Source organism: Ceratotherium simum, chromosome 16 (genome assembly GCF_057802395.1).
Source record: "Ceratotherium simum simum isolate JZ-2026a chromosome 16, ASM5780239v1, whole genome shotgun sequence".
NCBI lineage: Eukaryota > Metazoa > Chordata > Mammalia > Perissodactyla > Rhinocerotidae > Ceratotherium > Ceratotherium simum.
Window position 1 is genome coordinate 39,700,016 of NC_141915.1, and position 18,953 is coordinate 39,718,968.

Below are 18,953 nucleotides of genomic sequence, written 5' to 3' on the forward strand. Positions count from 1 at the left end.
CCCGCCGGGCCTGGCGTTTCCCAGAAGGCCCAGCGCCGGTAAGGGGTTTGCAGCTGCTCCGTCATCGTGCGGCCCGACGCGAGCGAGCCCGCGCTCGTGTGCATTCCGGTTCAGTTCCTGGTCTCTGGTGCGAGGGTTCACTCGAGGCCCCGGCCTCGGTCTCCGGACTAGGCCGCGACCCCGGGCGCCATGAAGCAGGAGGGCTCGGCGCGGCGCCGCGGCGCGGACAAGGCAAAGCCGCCTCCCGGCGGAGGGGAACAAGAACCGCCGCCGCCCCCGGGCCCCCAGGACGTGGAGATGAAAGAGGAGGCGGCGACGGGTGGCGGGTCAACAGGGGAGGCCGACGGCAAGGCAGCGGCGGCTGAGCACTCCCAGCGAGAGCTGGACACTGTCACCTTGGAGGGTACGAGAGCCCGGGCCGGGGACGTGCCATGATCACGGGTGACAGCGTCCCGGTGATCCAGCCTCTCCTTGGGACCCCAGCGCAGCCTCCACCGTCCCCGCTTCCTTAGGATCACCGCTAGTGCCCGCCCCCGCTGCCCTGACACTCCCGACCCCAGCCCCAATAAGTCTCTCCAGGCTCAGGACTCCTCCCTTCACACACACCTCCTCCCCCCACCTGGGGTTGCGTCTAGAACTAGGTCTCACTGGGCCCTCTTCTAAGTCCTCTCCTCTGACCTACTCCATTTACGTCCCACCAGACTGATTCTAGCTCCCCTAATGTATGATTGATTTCTCTAGAACCACCGGTGGTTGTACGTCTTCACGTGTGTAAAGGGAGCCCGGATGACGCAGAATACTGATCCCTGAGTTTTGAGAGTGTACAAAAAGTTTATGTTGTCTTGGTTACCTTTAACAAACTCCCCTAAAGGAACCATTTCTACCGAGTAGCTTGCTTCCTTATTTCTCTGATTCCGGTGCCCAAACAATCCCATCGCTCTTTTCCTCTCCCTTCAAGCTCTTACTCCTACTTCTGTTTCTAAAGGGTTGAAGCACATGCCCACTTTCAGCTTTTTAGGTGTCATCTTTGTTTGAGTTCCCAGTACTCACCTTCGACCTAAACTGTATACCAATCCCATTTCTTTTTTCCTAGGTGCCCGTTCTCAATTTTCTACCTTCCTCTTGTTCCTCCAAGTTCATATGTCACTCTTCCTGCTTGGAGCATCCTGCCCACATTTGGAGTGGGTAGAGTGAGAGCTTCCCAACGTCCCCCTGGTGCTATTTTCCCGGTTCTAGATCAAGTGGGACCTGACTATTTATTGGATTTTCTCTCTACTTAACTGCATGAGAAACTAGCTCAAAAACGTTGAGATAAGCCAAGTTATGCCCCTGGGTGGTGCTTTTGAGGATATGATAGTGATGACTGCATCAGCTCCTACTCTCAAGTTGGGCAACAGGATCATATCTAATAGAGATCCTTTTATCTAAAATAATGTCAGCCAGTGGTAAAGGTGCCATGCAGCATTACTTACTGCGTATATACATACGTTTCTTTTAAACACTTCGTATTCTTATTGTAAAATCACTCGTTCATTTTAGAAATTTTGGAAAATATGAGAAGTCTTAAGTAGCAGGAAAAAAAAAAACCATGGTTAACATTTTTTTCCTGTGACTTTTTCCTGTGCTTTCTCATAATTGAGATTGAGTTATATATACAGTTTGGAACAGGCATAACTAAATACAGATAATTTTGTGTGTTTTCATTTAACTCATCCATAAACAAAGCATTCAGTTATTCCAGAGACATTTATTGAATACCTGATACAGTGGTTAAGAATACAAGTTCTGGAATTAGTTTCTTCATCTTTGTAAATGAGAGTAATGGTACCTATTTCACTGGTTTATTATGAAGAGTAAAATGCATAGAACTGTGTCTAGCACATGGTGAACACATAGTAAACTCTCCATAAATACTAGCTATTATTGTTATTATATCGTTAATGTGACCCAGGCATCCTGTGCTAAGTATACAAAGGTCACTAAGAAACTACCAATTGATTGCATTCCTTTATTCCTGGACGTTTAAGTTGTTTCCAGTTTCTTACTATTGTAAATAGTTTGCAACAGTTATCTTTGTGCCCAAGTTTTTAATTTACCTTTAATAAGTATTTCTTCAGTATAGATTCTCTATATGCCTGAATCAAAAGGGTGAACGTTTTTAAGGTTTTTGGTAGGTGTTGTCCAGAAAAACTGTACTGATTTATATTATACCAGTAGAAATGTCCTGTTCAGCCCTGTACTCAATCATTTTTAAAATATTACTAATTTATTAGTTGAAAAATGTTTCCATTTGCACTTACTCGAATCCCAGTGAAATGTATTTTTCATGTCTGTTACCTGTTTGTCATTTGTCTTTTTGTGTTGTCTGTGTTCATTTTTATTTGTCTTAACCATTTGTACAAGCTCCTTGTAGAATAAGAATATGAATCTTTGGTTGCATTTGTTGCAAATATTTTTCTTTTGTTTACACAATTATTCAGAAGGATTTTTTTATGAAGTTAAGGTCATCAGTCGTGAGTGTGTGTATGTATTTCTCCCATTGTTTACATTTCAGAAGTCTTTTCCTGTTTAGAGATCTGACAAATCTTCACGTGTTTGTTTTATTTCTCATCTTTTTTCCTTTCTTCCTCTTTCTGTCACCCTCTACCCCTTCCCTCACCCCATCTTTATTTTTTGTTGTCTCCTAGGTCTTAAAATCAGTCTGTGGAATCCGTAAGTGTTGCTTAATCTATTAGGGCAAAAGAGGTGATTGGCCACATAAGAGGCTCTCTAGAGCTACTTGCCTGGAGTGATGGGGGACTAGGAAGGCTTGGAAGTAACCATATTTTTTCCTCCTCTGGTCCTCCGCAGACATCAAGGAGCATGTGAAACAGTTGGAGAAAGCAGTTTCCGGCAAGGAGCCTCGATTCGTGCTGAGGGCCCTGCGGATGCTGCCTTCCACATCACGCCGCCTCAACCACTATGTTCTGTATAAGGCTGTGCATGGCTTCTTCACCTCAAATAATGCCACTCGAGACTTCTTGCTACCCTTTTTGGAAGAGGTTAGTGGGTCCAGCCAGCTTAAAGGGTGTGGGCTTGACCTGAGACCTCCCGGATGTAGCTGTTTCGCATCCTGAAGACCTGTCTTATTAGCTGCTGTCGCAGAGCAGTGAAGCAAAGCAGCCCATTTTATTACTCATTTGCCCACTAACAAGGGAAATCATCCTTCTGCCCTGTAGTGTCATTCTTCCGAGTCAGGGAAAGAAGCTAGGAATCAGGACCCTTCCAGCCAAACTCATTTACCATTACCCCCCAACATGGATGCTCTCCTCCAGTTGGGTGACGTCTCCGTTGCCAGCTCCTTTTTGCCTCCAGAGCTTCACCATGGAGGACGTATAGAACAGTGGTTAAGTGCACAGGTTTTGAAGATAGAGTTGAATTTGAATCCAAACTCTACCACTTGGTACCTGTGGGGCTTGGGCAAGTGACCTAACCTCCTTTTCTTCATTTGTTAAATGTGATGAACAGGTCTGGGGGGTGAGGGGGGAGTGCGTATAAAGCTGTTGGAACAGTGCCTGACACAAAATGAATGCCTCTGAAGTTAGTTTGACGGTGGTAGTGGTCTCCGTGCCAGGAGAGACCTCTCCTTTTCCTTTCTGCTGTGAAATCCCCCTCATCATTCGTGGTACAGTCCAAGTCCTGCCCAAACTTCATCAACCCTTCCAGCCACCTTCACCTCCCTAAAATCCTGTGTGCTTGCAGCCTGTTACATAGATGTAAAAACTCAGAAAATCCCTTGAGGTGGAACGAGGAAGAGTTTATTGTCTGGAAAGGGGAAAGCGCCCTCCTCCAACCCCACCTGGAATGGTTTTAACCTTGACATCTGTAGATTCACCCAACATGATCACTTTTTGTGCTAACTATAACACATTATTCCAGTTTTGGTGACTAGATATGAAAATAAATACTATGTATATGTCAATTTCCTCTTTTCCCACCAAAAAAAAATTTTTTGTCTAGTTATTCTTGATCTCATTTCTAGAATTATATCACTTCATTAAACCCTGTCTGATAGAATTTGGAGTGGTTCCACGTGTGGTGGTTTAATCTCTCTCTCTGGATTGTAGGCTCTTTGAGGGATCCTTACATCATGCTTTCTGTTCCCATTATCATCTGTGAAGATGTCTATTATATTCCTGTAACCCTTTATTGTAGTTATTGTATTGCCAGCTTCCTTGACTCCCTAGAGAAAGAGATGGCGTCATCTTTATTTTGTATCCCCAGCATCTAGAAAAATCTTGGCACATCGTAGGCACTCAGTAAATATTTGTTAAAATACACGAGTGCTTAATAAATTCTGATTGACCTGACTGAGCTTTTGCACGGTAACTCACATCCTCTCCTAGCCCATGGACACAGAAGCCGATTTACAGTTCCGTCCTCGAACAGGAAAAGCTGCGTCGGCACCCCTCCTGCCTGAGGTGGAAGCCTATCTACAGCTCCTCGTGGTCATCTTCCTGATGAACAGCAAGCGCTACAAAGAGGTATCCAGGACCAGTGGGAGCGTTAATGTGCCCCAGGCAGTGCGAGGGGTTTGCAGGGGAGGTTGTCTCTAGTGAAGAAATGGACATAATCACTGTGTTATTAACTGTCCCCCAGATTCTCCCTCCATGTGGCCTGACGGGGAACCCCTCAACTCTTGCCCGGGCACTGTGGGAAAGGGCTGGCACTGGTTACTCTGTACCTGTCTGTGGTACAATACCAGCATAGTTTATTCTTTTGGGAAAAGGAGGGGATTTGGAGACAGAAAGACCTGGCTTCAAATCCCAGCTGTACTTGAGGCAAATTAATTTCTCCTAGCTATATGTAAAATGGGGACAAGTGTATAATTTACAAGGTTATCATTAATATTCAATAAAATAACATGTTTAAAAATACTTAGCACAATGATCTGCAGATAGTAAGCTTTTACAATATTTTAATAAATGGCAGCTATTATTATGGGACTGAGCACCTCCATTTTGGATACTACAAATACTTCCTCCACTCCTTCCAGCTGGGGCCAGCTTTTTTGTCAGCATAGCCACTATCCCAGGAACACACTCAAGAAATGGCAGGTCCCACTCCTCAGTTCCCTATTTTGTTTTTTCCTTGCCTTGCCAACTGGTTGGTTTTTGTTTTTTTGTTTTAGATATAATTCAACTGCCCTTAAAGTGTACAGTTCAGTGGTTTTTGGTAAATTCACAAGGTTGTGCAACCATCATCACTGTCTAATTCCAGAACATTTTCATCACCCCAGAAAGAAGCACCATACCTATTAGTAGTCACTCCTCATTCTCCCCTCACCCCAAGCCCTGGCAACCACTAATCTACTTTCTCTCTCACGCACTTTCCCTATCCTGGACATTTTGTATAAATGAAGTTATACAACACGTGGCCTTTTGTGTCTGGCTTCTTTCACTTAGCATAATGTTTTCAAGGTTTATCCATGTTGTAGCATTTATCTGTACTCCATTCCTTTTTGTGGATGAATAATATTCCATTGTATGGATATACCACATTTTATTTATCCATTCATTGGGTGATGGGCACTTGGGTTGTTTCTACTTTTTCGTTATTATGAATAATGCTGCTGTGAACATTTGTGTGCAGATTTTTGTGTGAACATGTTTTCAGTTCTTTAAGATACATACCTAGGAGGGGAATTACTGGCTCACATGATAGCTCCATGTTGAACTTTTTGAGGAATTGCCACTTAATTCTCTATGGGCTGCCTCCCCAGGCACAGAAGATCTCTGATGACCTGATGCAGAAGATCAGCACTCAGAACCGCCGGGCCCTGGATCTTGTGGCAGCCAAGTGTTACTATTATCACGCCCGGGTCTATGAGTTCCTGGACAAGCTGGATGTGGTGCGCAGGTACTGGTGGTCAAAGGTCTCACTCGTGGCCCTTGGGGTCAGAGATGTGGTCAGTCACTGCCACAGAGCTGTGGGCTTGCAGAGGGGGTAAGCTGGTAGATACCAGGTGCCCAGCAGGAAATGGGGGTAATGGTTAGCATGCCCTGAGCCATGAAGGGGTTGAGAGAGGGACTGAGGAAAGATGAAGAAATGGAGATAACCCCTGGGCTGTATGAACTGTCCCCAGCTCTTCCCTTCGCTGCACATCAAGGGAAGACTGATTGGTAGATGAAGAGTGGAAGGACAGGCTGGAAAACATTTCACCCCTATGCTGAAACCCTGCAGTGCCTCCCCTTTTCCCTCAGGGAAAAGCCAAAGCCCTCAAGGCCTGACATGATCTGGCCCCTGTTGCTCCCTCCTTGACGTTATCTCCTACTGCTCCTGTGACTCGCTCTCAGCCACGCTGGCCTCCTGGCTCTTCCTTGGGCAAGCAGGCACACTGTTCCTTAGAGTCTTCGCATGGCTTGTCCCTCTGCCAAGAATGCTCTTCTCCCTACGTCCTCCAGGTCTTTGCCTAACTGTTACTTTCTCAGTGAGTCCTACCCTGACCAAGCTATTTAAAATCAACCCCATCCTTCTCACCTCCTGTCGCCCCCATTGCACTTACCCTGAGTTCTCCATAGCCCCTACCACCTTCGATCGTACGACGTAATACACCACTTACCATGATCGTTGTCTGGCTCCCCCACTAGAGTCCAAGTTCCCCAAGAGCAGAGTTTTGTCCTTTTCTGTGCACCTAGAATAGTGCTTCACTCAGTAGGCGCTTGATAGTGGAATATTTAGTGAATAACCAGAAAAGCAGTTTGTATCACTTTTTAAGGAATTGAGAGAATAGGGAGGTCAAAGGCAGTGCAAAGAGTTGTGATTTGAGGCCTTTGACATCTTTTTTCTTTCCTTCTTGAAGCTTCTTGCATGCTCGGCTCCGGACAGCCACCCTTCGGCATGACGCGGACGGGCAGGCCACCCTGCTGAACCTCCTGCTGCGGAACTACCTACACTACAGCTTGTACGACCAGGCTGAGAAGCTGGTGTCCAAGTCCGTGTTCCCTGAGCAGGCCAACAACAATGAGTGGGCAAGGTACCTCTACTACACAGGTGAGCAGGGGCCCAGCCCCCAAGGCAGAGGGGTCTCAGGCTCGCTTGGTGCCTATTTTCTAAAAGTGGGGTGCACTTGGTGCGTGAAGCCCACTTGGCACTCTGCTTTACAAGGGGGTTTGGATGACATCATTCTCTTGATCCACTCTCCTCCTCTCCACACCAGGGCGAATCAAAGCCATCCAGCTGGAGTACTCCGAGGCCCGGAGAACAATGACCAATGCCCTGCGCAAGGCTCCTCAGCACACAGCCGTCGGCTTCAAACAGACGGTGAGCGGCAGTTCTCGTCCCTTTGCCACTTACTCACCTGCTACCACTTTAGTTCTGTTTCCCTGTATGAGGGACCAGGAAAGCCCTCCTTAGTCTTCATTATCCAAGAGGTTGCATCACATGTCTGTCTGTGCATAACATTGTTCAGAGCTCATCAAGCAGACGTGATCCACACCTCTAGCAGTTTCTGTTCCGCATATTCTCCTTGGTAGATGGGTTTAGAATAGTCCTGATTCCCCAGCACTCCTTATAGTCATTCTGGGCGTGGGTCTGGATTGTGTTGATAAACCCCAGACTTGTAACTGGTCCCTCACATGCTCGTTTGGGAGCAGTGTTGTGTGTGGACAAGGTACCCAGAACATCTTCAGCTGGCTGACTGACTCAGGTGGAGATGAACGTCGGCCACCTAAGAGCTGTCAGTCACCATATAGTCTTTGAGTGAGGGATAGAAAAGAAGGATGAGAAGTGGTATTTGCCCTTGAAGAAACAGATAAAGAACACTGACCCAAAGTCTGTGTAAAGTCACAGAGACTGGTAGGCAGAATTTGGACCCAGCTTTCCCAACTACAAACCTCTGCTCCCACCTTAATACGACATCACCTCCTAGTGCCCTTGCCTGGAGCACAGGATGAAAATGTGCAATGATAGGTCGGTGTAGTAGGTTTGTTTTGTTTCTGTTCATAAGTTCAGAGAAAGGCAGATTTGGTTTTGATCAAATAATTAGAGATCTTAAAGAAAAAAGTTGAATTTGGTCTGGTTTTTGAAAGATAGGAGGAATTTTCACAGAAAGGAATGGCTTTTGAGACACACAGGGTACATGTGCAAAATGTTAGATTGCTTACAATATAAGGCACACACTAAAGTTTCTTCTAAAAACGCAAATAATTAACATATAGACTGTGTCATGTACCAGGGGAGAGGCATTATGGGGTAAAGCAGTGTTTTCAAACCAGATTTTACTGCAGTTGGATAAGGTTTCAAAGTTTGCTGTGGGGGAGCCAGGTGGCAGGAAGGAGCAGAGAGAGCTGGAGTGAGGTCTTTGGCCTGTGGACTATTGGTGAAGGAGCCAGGAAAGAGATGGGATGGTTGCTTAAGAGGAGAAGCAGCAGAGTTGGGGGAACTTTCCACCCCGAGAGACTTAAGTAAATAGATGGTGGGCCAAGGCCTTGGAGGAGATAGGAGGGAATGAGATAAAGAGCACAGGTGGAGAAGCTAGCTTTAGGTAAAAACAGGGAGGGTGAGAATGGGTGAAGAGAGACATTAAGTTTAAAGTGGAGTCCACGATAGAATCCTTGGAAAGCTTATCCATCCAGAGTAAAATCCACACTCTCCTTGGGTGATCTCACTTGCTTTCATAGCTCAACTCTCACCTCCATGATACTTCACCAAAGTCTGTTACTGACTGTCTAAGTCTACTCGGGCTGCCATAACAAGGTACCACAGACTGGGTGGCTTAACAAGAGAAATTTATTTCGTCACAGTTCTGAAGGCTAGAAGTCCAAGATCAGGGTGTCAGCACAGTTGGTTTCTTCTGAGGGCCTCTCTTTTCCTTGTAGATGGCCATCTTCTTCTAATGTCTTCAAATGGTCTTCCTGCTGTGCATGTCTGTATCTTAATTTCTTCTTATAAGGATACCAGTCATACTGGATTACGGCCCACTCATATGACCTCATTTTACCTTAATTACCTTTCTAAAGGCCCTATCTCCAAATATAGTTACATTATGAGGTACTGGGGGGTTAGGGATTTCAACATGAATTTGGGGTTCACAGTTCAGCCTGTAATACTAATTTTGAACCTGCTCATGAACACCAGACCTACAAATCCAACTTCCGCCACACATCTCTATACAGATACTCGCTGACTCCTCACACTCAGCTTGTCCAGAACAAACCCCCTTGGGCGCCCCTTACCAGTTGTTCCCATCCAGACGAGCCTCAGGATCATCTCCAACTCCTCCCCACCCCTCTTCCCCATTACTGAGTCATCTGTTGATTTGCCTCCATGTCTTTTGTATTAGCCTCCACTCTGATATTGCCAGTGCCCTTATTCGAGCCCCTAACATTTCTGGTTCCGTACAACTGCCTAGCTAAGCAGAGCTCTAGACCCATCTTTGCCTTGCCCCGGAAGCTTGCATTGCTCTCCATTGCCTGCCCAGTAGAGTATCATAAGTCTTGTGAGGTGGATAGGCCAGGTATTATTGTTATTATGCCCATTTTAGGGATGAGGAAACCAAGGACTCAGTTGCCCAGCATTTCCTAGCTATTGACTAGAGACTAAACCTCAGTATTCTGTCTCCAAGCTCTGAAGCCAGGCTGGCTTTCAAAACAGCACATCCCCAGACTGGCCCCAGTCGTCTCTCCTGATAGCCCCCATACTCCTCAAGGGGTATCCTCACCCTTGCCTGTCTCTGTTCCAGCCTGTTCCCTTGACTGAAACGTTCTCATTCCTTTTTCTGCTTCATCCTAATCCTTAAGGCACATATTAACTGCTACTGTTGCCATGGTTTTCTCCTCTCTTGTGGATTACTCCAAGGGACAGGGCAACTTCGTGGGTGTATGTGGAGGGGTGAGGAGTCCTTGCCCAGATGTGGACATGATCACCCACCACCGTTGGGTGATTTAACCCTTTACCTCCCTCGCGACACTTGCTATTGCATGATTCAGCTGTCCGTGTTCCTTTCCCTCCTACTTGGTGGGAAGCTCCTTAATTGCTGGGCATCGTCCCCTCCACCATAGTTTTCCTTGCACAGTGCTGAATCCACGGTAAGCACTACTCAGAAACACTCACAGGTTTATGGAGGAGGAAGGCCTGATTGCCCAGCCAGCCTTCTAGGTCCATACACGGCTCGTTCACTGAGTTTCTGCCAGGCCCATTTCCTGTGCTTCTGCTTCTACCCTGATAACTAGGTCTACACATTGTTCACCTCCTCTCCTCCAGGAACAATCCACTTCCCTAACTGGCATCTTTGGCTGACTCGCATTCCACTCCCTAGGCCTGTGGGCCCTGTTCCCTCACCTCTGAGCTGCAGAACCTGCCCACCTGACCTATACTTTAGAGCATTGCCCTTTCAGAGCAGTGTGTGCACTGACTGGCCAGATAAAATGGAGCTTAGGGCTGAGTGTGGTCAAGCCCTAATTCCCAGTAATTCCCACTACCTGGCTACAAAGGCAGGGCTTCAATGCCATGCCCAGCATAGGTGTTCAGGGTTTCTTCCTCTCTACATGGGCCTAATCACAATGCCACTTTCCCCATTTCTCAGTATGTCTGACTGAATCAAAGCCCCATTTCATTCTCTTCCACCTCTTGGGGCTCCTTGCCCACTGCGTTCATGTGTCACACTCTGCCAGGTGCACAAGCTTCTTATTGTGGTGGAGCTGTTGCTGGGGGAGATCCCGGACCGGCTGCAGTTCCGTCAGCCATCCCTCAAGCGCTCACTCATGCCCTACTTCCTTCTGACCCAAGGTAAGGTTGGTCCCCCTCCCAGAGCTTGCCAGACCCCCTGGCACTGCCTCTTTGATGTGTGTGCCCATTTGCATCATCTAATCCACTCCTCTCCCACCTGCAGCTGTCAGGACAGGAAACCTAGCCAAGTTCAACCAGGTCCTGGATCAGTTTGGGGAGAAGTTTCAAGCAGATGGGACCTACACCCTTATAATCCGGCTGCGGCACAACGTCATTAAGACAGGTCTGGATCAGAGTCTGAGGACCCCCTGGAAGAACAGGACCCAGACTAGGTTTCTCCAAGGGACAGGGACAACCCTGTGGGTGTCCGTGGGCGGGTGAAGGGTCTGTCCCCACCCCACTGCTCCTTCCTCTCCCAGGTGTGCGCATGATCAGCCTCTCCTATTCCCGAATCTCCCTGGCCGACATTGCCCAGAAGCTGCAATTGGACAGCCCAGAGGATGCAGAGTTCATTGTTGCCAAGGTGGGGCTGGTTCAGGCACCGCGGTGGCCCAGGTTGTCACCTTCTGCCTTAGTTCAGGGGTGGGAGTGGGTGGAGATTGGCCAAGGAGAGGATGGGTGAAGCAGTGGCATAGACCTTTCAGGGAGGTCCTATCTTGCAGTGAAGCCAGGAAGTTGCCAGAGAGAGAGAGTATGAGGGTGTGTGTGAGAGTGGAAGGAGGATGAAGGGATGGGACAGGATGTTCTAGGACTTAGAAGATGGGCTTTCTGGTGACTTTTCCTCCCTTGGGGGCCTGCAGGCCATCCGGGATGGCGTCATCGAGGCCAGCATCAACCATGAGAAGGGCTACGTCCAGTCCAAGGAGATGATTGATATCTATTCCACCCGGGAGCCCCAGCTCGCCTTCCACCAGCGAATCTCCTTCTGCCTAGATATCCACAACATGTCCGTCAAGGTGAAACACCCTTGTGCAGAGGCGAGCTTGGAGCAACATGCCCCTCCCTCCATACCTGGGGATTCCTCGGAGAAGATGGGCTTGGTTTGGGTCCAGTTCCCAGGCCATCTCTGTAAAATCATTGAATGGCAGTGCAGGGGGCCCAGAGGGAGCAAAGGACTTTGCTGTGGGACCACACACCTTTAAGAGGTCTGGTCACCAGAGAGGACAAGACAGGGATTCTGGGTGCAGGCTTCTAGATCTGGCTCCAAATTTGAGGCATTTACCTTCTCTGAGCCTCTTTCCCCATCTGTGAAGCTGATAATGACACGTGACCTGCCCTGCCTGCTTCTCAGGGGTGACAAGCTTCAATGAAATCAGTATTAGGGCACTTAGTGAAGTCTACACCATGTAGAAGGTAGGGCTGGTATCTGGTTCCACAAAAGGCTATTAAGCCCTCGTCCTGTCAGGCAGTGAATTAGGCGCTGTTACTATTTGATTGCCGAAATTTTTCCTGGTCTCCTTCCCCCAGGAAACCAGGGATATTGCTCCCTTGCCTAAAATCAGCCGAATGCCGTGCTCCATGGGACACGCGAGGCCCTTTGTGATCTGTGCCCATGCTTCTAGCCTCACTTCCCACGACTCTCCCCACCGTTTCCTCCCCCACACACTGCCCCACTGGACCTGGCCAGGCCTTTTCACAAGTTGACTCCTCTTCTGGAATGCCTTTCCTCTATTCCCACAACCAGTCCGTTCTTCCTCCTTTTCCTCCTCTCTGCAGTCCCCCTCCCTGCCCAGTCAAGAGGGTTGGTCATTCGTACCTCCAGATTCTCCTAATTCTCCTTTTTTAGCATTTACCGCATGGTGGTGTAATACTTAGTTTCCACGCCTGGCTCCCCAACTAGACTAAACCTATCTTGGTCCTATCTAGTGCGTGGTACACAGAAGGAGCACAATAAATGTATGTTAAGTTAATGCCTGCTCTTCATCTTGCTCCTGTCTCAACTGTGCTTCAGGCCATGAGGTTTCCTCCCAAATCGTACAACAAGGACTTGGAGTCTGCAGAGGTAAGCTGCCTTCTGCCCTGGGAAAGACTGAATGCAGAGAGGGAAGAGGGAGGTTTCTGGAAGGGCCGGGGCCAGCTCTGAAGCTTTGGCAGCCTCTGGCCTTGGGGTGGGCCAGGCTGGGTGAAGCACCGAGTGAGCGAGCGAGACGGCTGGTCCTCAGCAGCCCGCCCTCCCCCATCCTTCCCCAGGAACGGCGGGAGCGAGAGCAGCAGGACTTGGAGTTTGCCAAGGAGATGGCAGAGGATGACGACGACAGCTTCCCTTGAGCTGGGGGGCTGGGGAGGGGTGGGTGAGTGGGGACTGGCGTGTCATCTTTCCCCCTTGGGGGTCCCCTGCCCAGCGAACTGGCCCTTTTCCCACACACGGCTCACAGACTGCATGCATGCAGGGGCTGAGGGGAGCAGGGGCCAGCCCCCCGCCCCCCACCCAGGGCCCCTCCCCAGCCGGTGGCTTAGCACATGGTGGGCAGGAGGGCGGGGTCTTGGCTAGTGGTGTGGGCAGCAAGGCGGGAGGGAGTAGCCCTGTGCCTCCCCCAGGGAGCAGAGGACTGGGATTGGGACGTGTGTTGGGTTGTACGTTTTTTGAAGCTTCAGTTATGATTTGTAAACAATAAAAAATTCTGCAGAGCTTTTTGTGCGTCAGTTAATGACTGTACTTTGCTCTCACACCTGCCGTGTTGACAGGCTCTGATTTTGTTTCCTGGTCTTGGAGTACTAGCCCCAGGTGCAACATGAGGCCCTGGTGCGGCTGCAGCTGAGGAGGAAGCCGAGGGCTGGGTGAAGGACGCTGAGCTGGGAGCAGAGGGGCCTGGCTTTACTCCATTTCATGCCTAACCGGCTCTCGAATATTGGGCAAATCACTAAACCTCTCGGGCTCCTTTCCCACATGGGTCAAGTACAGGATTAGACTCAATGACCTCTGGCTCTAAATTTGGAATCTAGACTTCTAGAGGATCAAAGAAAAGGCACGAGTCTGACCCTCGCGTGAGGTTCGCAGAGAGAATGGTCTGATGAGGCTGCAGTAGGTGGAGAGCAGGGTTTTGCCCAGTTGACCCTGATGGAATGGGAGATGGGCTCCTCCCTGACAACAGAGTTGGGGTCAGGCAGGAGGGGGCTCCCTGTGGCCCCAGCCCACCTGCTCCAGCTACGTATGGTGGGAAAGTGCACCTGACCGGGTCTCGAGAGTCCCAGCCGCCAACGGCGATGCTCCCTGCGTTGGGTCACTGGGATTCTTCATGTGTTCTCCAGCTGGCCCCTGGGGCGTTGCGGTACCTGTGTTCTTTGTTCCTGCCGAGCTCTCTGTAATCTGAACGATGCCTTGTGGGTTTCGGCCTCCCCTGTCATCCAGTGCTCTGAGCTCTCTGTAATCCGAACAATGCCTTGGTTTCGGCCTCCCCTGTCCTCCAGTGCTCTGCTCTCCAGCTCGCTGATTTCTACACAGCGTCCAGGCTTCCTGCCTCACAGTGATCTAACCCCCTGGGTTCTGGACCACTCACTCGATGATCACATACTTCTCTTAGGAGATAGTTGGTGTGAAAGCTTTACCTTCCCAACTAGTTTGTAAATTCTTAGTATAGGGCGTTTGTGTCCTCCTGGAGCCTGGCACTCTGGGTTCAGTGAAGTCTTGTTGGTAGAAAAGGCACTCTGTTCATACCAACTGAAGATTTTCATCCCGCCATGTCCCTCATTTCCATTAAAGGCCTGTTTGAGGTTGGCCTTGCTTTGGCTCCTGATCCCACCCCAGCCTTGGTTACAGTGATTTGGCATTGCCCGCTTCATTTAAGCTTCTGCCACCTCCCCATGTAATGAAACTCTTAAAAGAGTTTGCTTTGTGAAACAGCACTTTTTTCCCCAAATTCTCCCCTCAATCTTTGTGGAAGATGTTTTTATTCCAGCGTCCAAGCTTTTCATTTATTTTAAGGATTCCAATCCTTTCCTCATTTTCCAGGTGAATTCAGAAATCTAATAGGAGAGCTTTAATTCCCTTCCAGGAAGAGTGGGGCAGGGACTAATAGTGAGCACCCACTGCGTGCCCTTCCAGGAGGCGAGGACAGGCTTAGTGGGACATGAACCCTGGCCTACGTAATACCAAGTTCAGGTCACACTCTGTCAGGCTGTGCTGCCTTCCAGCCTCAGTCTGTGGTTCTGTTACCTGGTTAGTTGGTTTTTGTCTCCACATCGCTGTCCTTCTGGCCCTTGGCCACTTCACCTGACCTCTAAAACTGACTTTTTTTTTTTTTTTTTTTTGCTGAGGAAGATTAGCACTGAGCTAATGTCTGTGCCAGTCTTCCTCTATTTTGTATGTGGGTCGCCACCACAGCATGGCTGATGAGTGTTGTAGGTCCATGCCCAGGATCCAAACCCACGAACCCAGGCTGCTGAAGCAGAGCACGCCAAACTTAACCAGTAGGCCATGGGGCTGACCCAAAAAAACTGACTTTCTTTTTGAGTGTGTGATAAGGAGGCTCAGTATACATACTGAGGGCTGGTACAGCTGCTTGAAGCTCTTTCTAACCTAAGTAACATGTCTCATTGGAATTAATACTATTCCCAATGATGCCCAACCTCGCATAAGGTTATAAATCTTAAAGTCAGCACCTAGCCTGAAGTGCCTCAGACCCTTTCTTGGTTGGTAACAGATTGGAGAGTGTATCACCCTGTTACAGAGAGTTGGGGTCATTTGCCATGATTTCCTGGTTCTCACCCACCTTGAGTCTGTGAACCATTTTTTTGTCTGCTCGCTGTCTGGAAGTTTCCTGTAATTCATCCCCATTGGCTTGGCTTTCTTTTCCAGGAGAAGCTTAGTGTCATTTTTATGCGTGAGGGGTTCACTGTGTTCTCCACCTTCCAGTTTTGTTTTTTAATTAGAAAACTACAGAGAAGTACAAAGAATAACATAACAAATACCCATGTACTTTCCACCCAAGTTTAATAAATGTCAGCATTTTGTTATCTCAAGTTTTTTAATCCAAGAAAAAACATTACAGATAAATTGGAAACCCATCTGGTTCCTTTCCCAGGCCCTTCCCCTCCTTCCCTAGGGGCAGCCACACTGATGAAGTCAGTGGGTAGCCTTCCAGGTTATGTTTTTATACTTTTATTACAAAATATAGTATTGTTTTGAGTTTTTAAACCTTTGTAAATTGTGTGTCACAGGAATGTAACTTGTTCTTTTCACTCAATATTGGTTTTGGAATCTCATGTTGATACCCATGCCCAGAGCTGTTCCAGGCACTGAGAATAGGACTGAATAAAACAGACTCCTTTCCTCATGGAATTTTCATTCCCGGGGGTATGGGGAGGCATATGAGGTATGAATGGACCGCAGTTTACTTGGCCATTCCCCAACTGGTGGGCTCAGGTTCACTATTACAAACGACACTACAGAGGACATCTCTCTGTGCCTCCTCGTACTTATGTACTGTGTACATAGTTTGCAAACTTTTCTTAAAGGGCCAAGAGTACATTTTTTAGGCTTGTAAGCCATATGGTCTGTCACAACTACTCGCTTCTGCCCTTCTTGAAAGCTACTATAGACAGGATGTAAACAAATTATTTATGAACACCAGGGATTTAATTTCATATGATTTTTACATGTTGTAAAATATTCTTTTGAATTTTTTCCAACCGTTTAAAATTGTAAAACCCGTTCTTAACTTGGGGTGTACATATCTTGGCCCACAGGCCGAGTCTGCAACTAATGAGTTACTCCAGAGCCTTTATAAAGGTGCTCCAGGGCCAGCCCAGTGGCACAGTGGTTAAGTTCAGTGCACTCTGCTTCAGCAGCCCGGGTGTGGTTCCTGGGTGTGGACCTACACCACTCATCGGCCATGCTGTGGCAGCGACCCACATACAAAATAGAGGAAGTTCAGCAACAGGTGTTAGCTCAGAGTGAATCTTCCTCAGCAAAAAAAAAAAAAAAAAAAAAAAAAAGATGCTCTAGGCCCAGTGACAGATGAAAACAGGAAGTGTGAGGGGAAGTTGCTGACCAGTTCTGACCATTGAGAAATACCTGGGAAAGCCCTTAGGAAGCTGGAAGGATGAATAACAATGAGGGGTCTCTGGAGCCAGGCCCTTTGCCAGAAGATCATTTTGGTCCAGCTCAGCCCATGTGTGTCATGACTGGTAACACTCTCTACTTGGTCTTTACTCTCCCAAGGGTGGGTCTGAAGTCTGGATTGAGCCATTATCCAAGAAGTATAGCTATCTGAACAGGAAGGTAGGGTAATGGGAATGGCAGGGGCTTGGGGAACCTGACAGCAAATCCTGCCTGGCTCCACCACTGACTGGTTCTATGATCTTGGGCAAAGCCCTTCACTTCTCTGAGGCCATCCCTTGTCTATAATGGGAATAATCCACACCATTCCACTTGGTAGGATGAAATGACGAAGTGTAATGGAAAGTACCTGACATAGATGAAGTGTCCAATAATTGCCAGCCAACACTTCCCGGAACAGGCAGCTCACTTCCTGCGGAAGCAGCCCACTCCATCTTGAGCTGAACACTGGCTGGCTGTGGCTTCCTCTCCCTGTCCCACTTCTAGCCCTTGAGACCACGCAACAACCCCCTCCTCCTTTTCCCCAGACAAAACAATTTGCTTTCTTCATATCATGATCTTGACTCCTTTCACCATTCTGGCCACCTTTGTTAGAATTAACATATTTTCTGAACCAAATATCTGACACACTTAGACTGTAGGTGAAGATAAAAGTTTGGGTCTAGAGCTGGCCTGGTCATTGGCTAAGAGATTCGATGGTTAAGAGTTTAAGACTTGGGCACAGGGCAGGCCTTGGTTGTGCTACGTGGGCCAGTTACTTGACCTCTCCGAAGTCAGGTCTGTCTTCTGCAAAAGGGGAAATGCTTCTATTACCTTCCTCATAGGCTTATTCAAAGGAATGCATTCGATAATGTATGCAGAGTGCTCAGCACAACGTCTGGGGCAGGCTGAGTTCTCAGAGGTTCTTTGGGGGAGGGGAAAGGAGCATGTTTGCGAATGTGAATCTTCTTCCCTCTACAGTTCTGTTAAACCCTCCCCTCTACTCCCGCGGAGCTGGGCATGGAGCTGGGCTCAATCAGTGTGTGGTGGCCAATTGCCTAGCCTGAGATGGAGTGGCGGGCCAATGCCTGCGAGCAGGACGAGGACCAGAGGCTGGATGTGAATAGACCAGCAGGTGAAGTTGCTGCCAGCTCTGGCCACCAGAGGGCGCCCCTGCCCCAGAGATGGCCTAGCCCAGTCAGACACACCCACTCCTCGTCCAAAGATGTCTCTGTGCCTTGGCACGTTGTGGGGTAAATTGGGACAGAAAGTGACAGCCTTGGGTGCAGTCTGTCATACTGCCCTGGGCAGGCCCCACGGCCTGTGGAAAACTCTCAGGCCCAAGGCAAACGTCTGGGTGTATCTCTGACTCTATTACCTATGACCTTGGGCCAGGCACTTCTCTCCTTGGCCCAGTTCACAGAGTTGGAACAGACTCCAAGGTCCCTTCCAGCGCTAACTTTGCGTGGTTCTAGGATTCAAAGCCGGAGCAGTTTCTTCTTTCTCACCCCCAGCCCTTCTCCACCTCAGGGCAGCACACACACTCTGGCTGGCAGTGAACCTGACCAGGAAAGCCACATGTCACAGACCCCCAACTCTAAAGCCCTGGGCCACTGCTGGGGGAGGTGGGTAGTGTGGGAGGAGGAAGAAGAGAAAGGTCAGGTGAACCAAGAGCCTTGAAGGGTCTTGCTTCATTCAGCACAGACATCCGGTTTCCTCTGGTCTCTGCCAGGATTCCGGGGGCTTAGAGGAATGAGTCATGGGGGGATTGGGGAGTTCCCAGCTAACCAGTTTGGAACAGGAACCTTGGATGGTGCCTATCAGAGCGTAGGGTGGGGACAGGAGGCATACCCCAATATCCCAATCTCAGGCCCCTGGCCCCACAGGAAAGGACTCAGGAAGGCAGCCTCCTGGGAGTTTGGGGATAGGAATGGGGGCAACTAGCTTCTTTCCTCTCAGAACTGGGGGGGCGGGGGGGGCAGGGAGGGGGCCTAGGAAGCAGGTGGCTTGAGAATCCCTAGAGAGAGTGCCAAAGGGAGCTGCCCCAGCAAGTCTCCCCAGGGAGGGAGGGAGGGGTCCCCTGGGGGCCTGCCTCTTCCCTGGTCAGTCTGACTCTGGCCTGCCTGGCTTGTATCAGAGGCTCAGTGCTCATTCAGCGGTTCTGTTCAAACACCCTGGGGCAATTCAGGCCTGGGTGGGGCTGAGGGGA

General features: G+C 48.9%; 1 protein-coding gene across 2 annotated transcripts; it reads left to right on the plus strand.

Annotated features, from left to right (window-relative positions):
- Window positions 1–32: 32 nt before the first annotated feature.
- On the plus strand, window positions 33–13,338 carry PSMD3 (proteasome 26S subunit, non-ATPase 3). 2 transcript variants are annotated; one of them, XM_004434548.3, is made up of 12 exons: window positions 33–403; window positions 2,851–3,041; window positions 4,386–4,523; window positions 5,762–5,898; window positions 6,842–7,032; window positions 7,199–7,302; window positions 10,653–10,767; window positions 10,871–10,990; window positions 11,127–11,230; window positions 11,508–11,663; window positions 12,659–12,709; window positions 12,898–13,338. In XM_004434548.3, the coding sequence occupies exons 1-12, from the start codon at window positions 190–192 to the stop codon at window positions 12,973–12,975; spliced, it is 1,599 nt and encodes a 532-aa protein (XP_004434605.1). In that variant the 5' UTR covers window positions 33–189; the 3' UTR covers window positions 12,976–13,338. The 2 variants fall into 2 exon arrangements, with proteins under 2 accessions (XP_004434605.1, XP_087297233.1); XM_087441107.1 differs by lacking the exon at window positions 12,898–13,338 and having other exon boundaries at window positions 12,574–12,710.
- The last annotated feature ends 5,615 nt before the right edge of the window (window positions 13,339–18,953 follow it).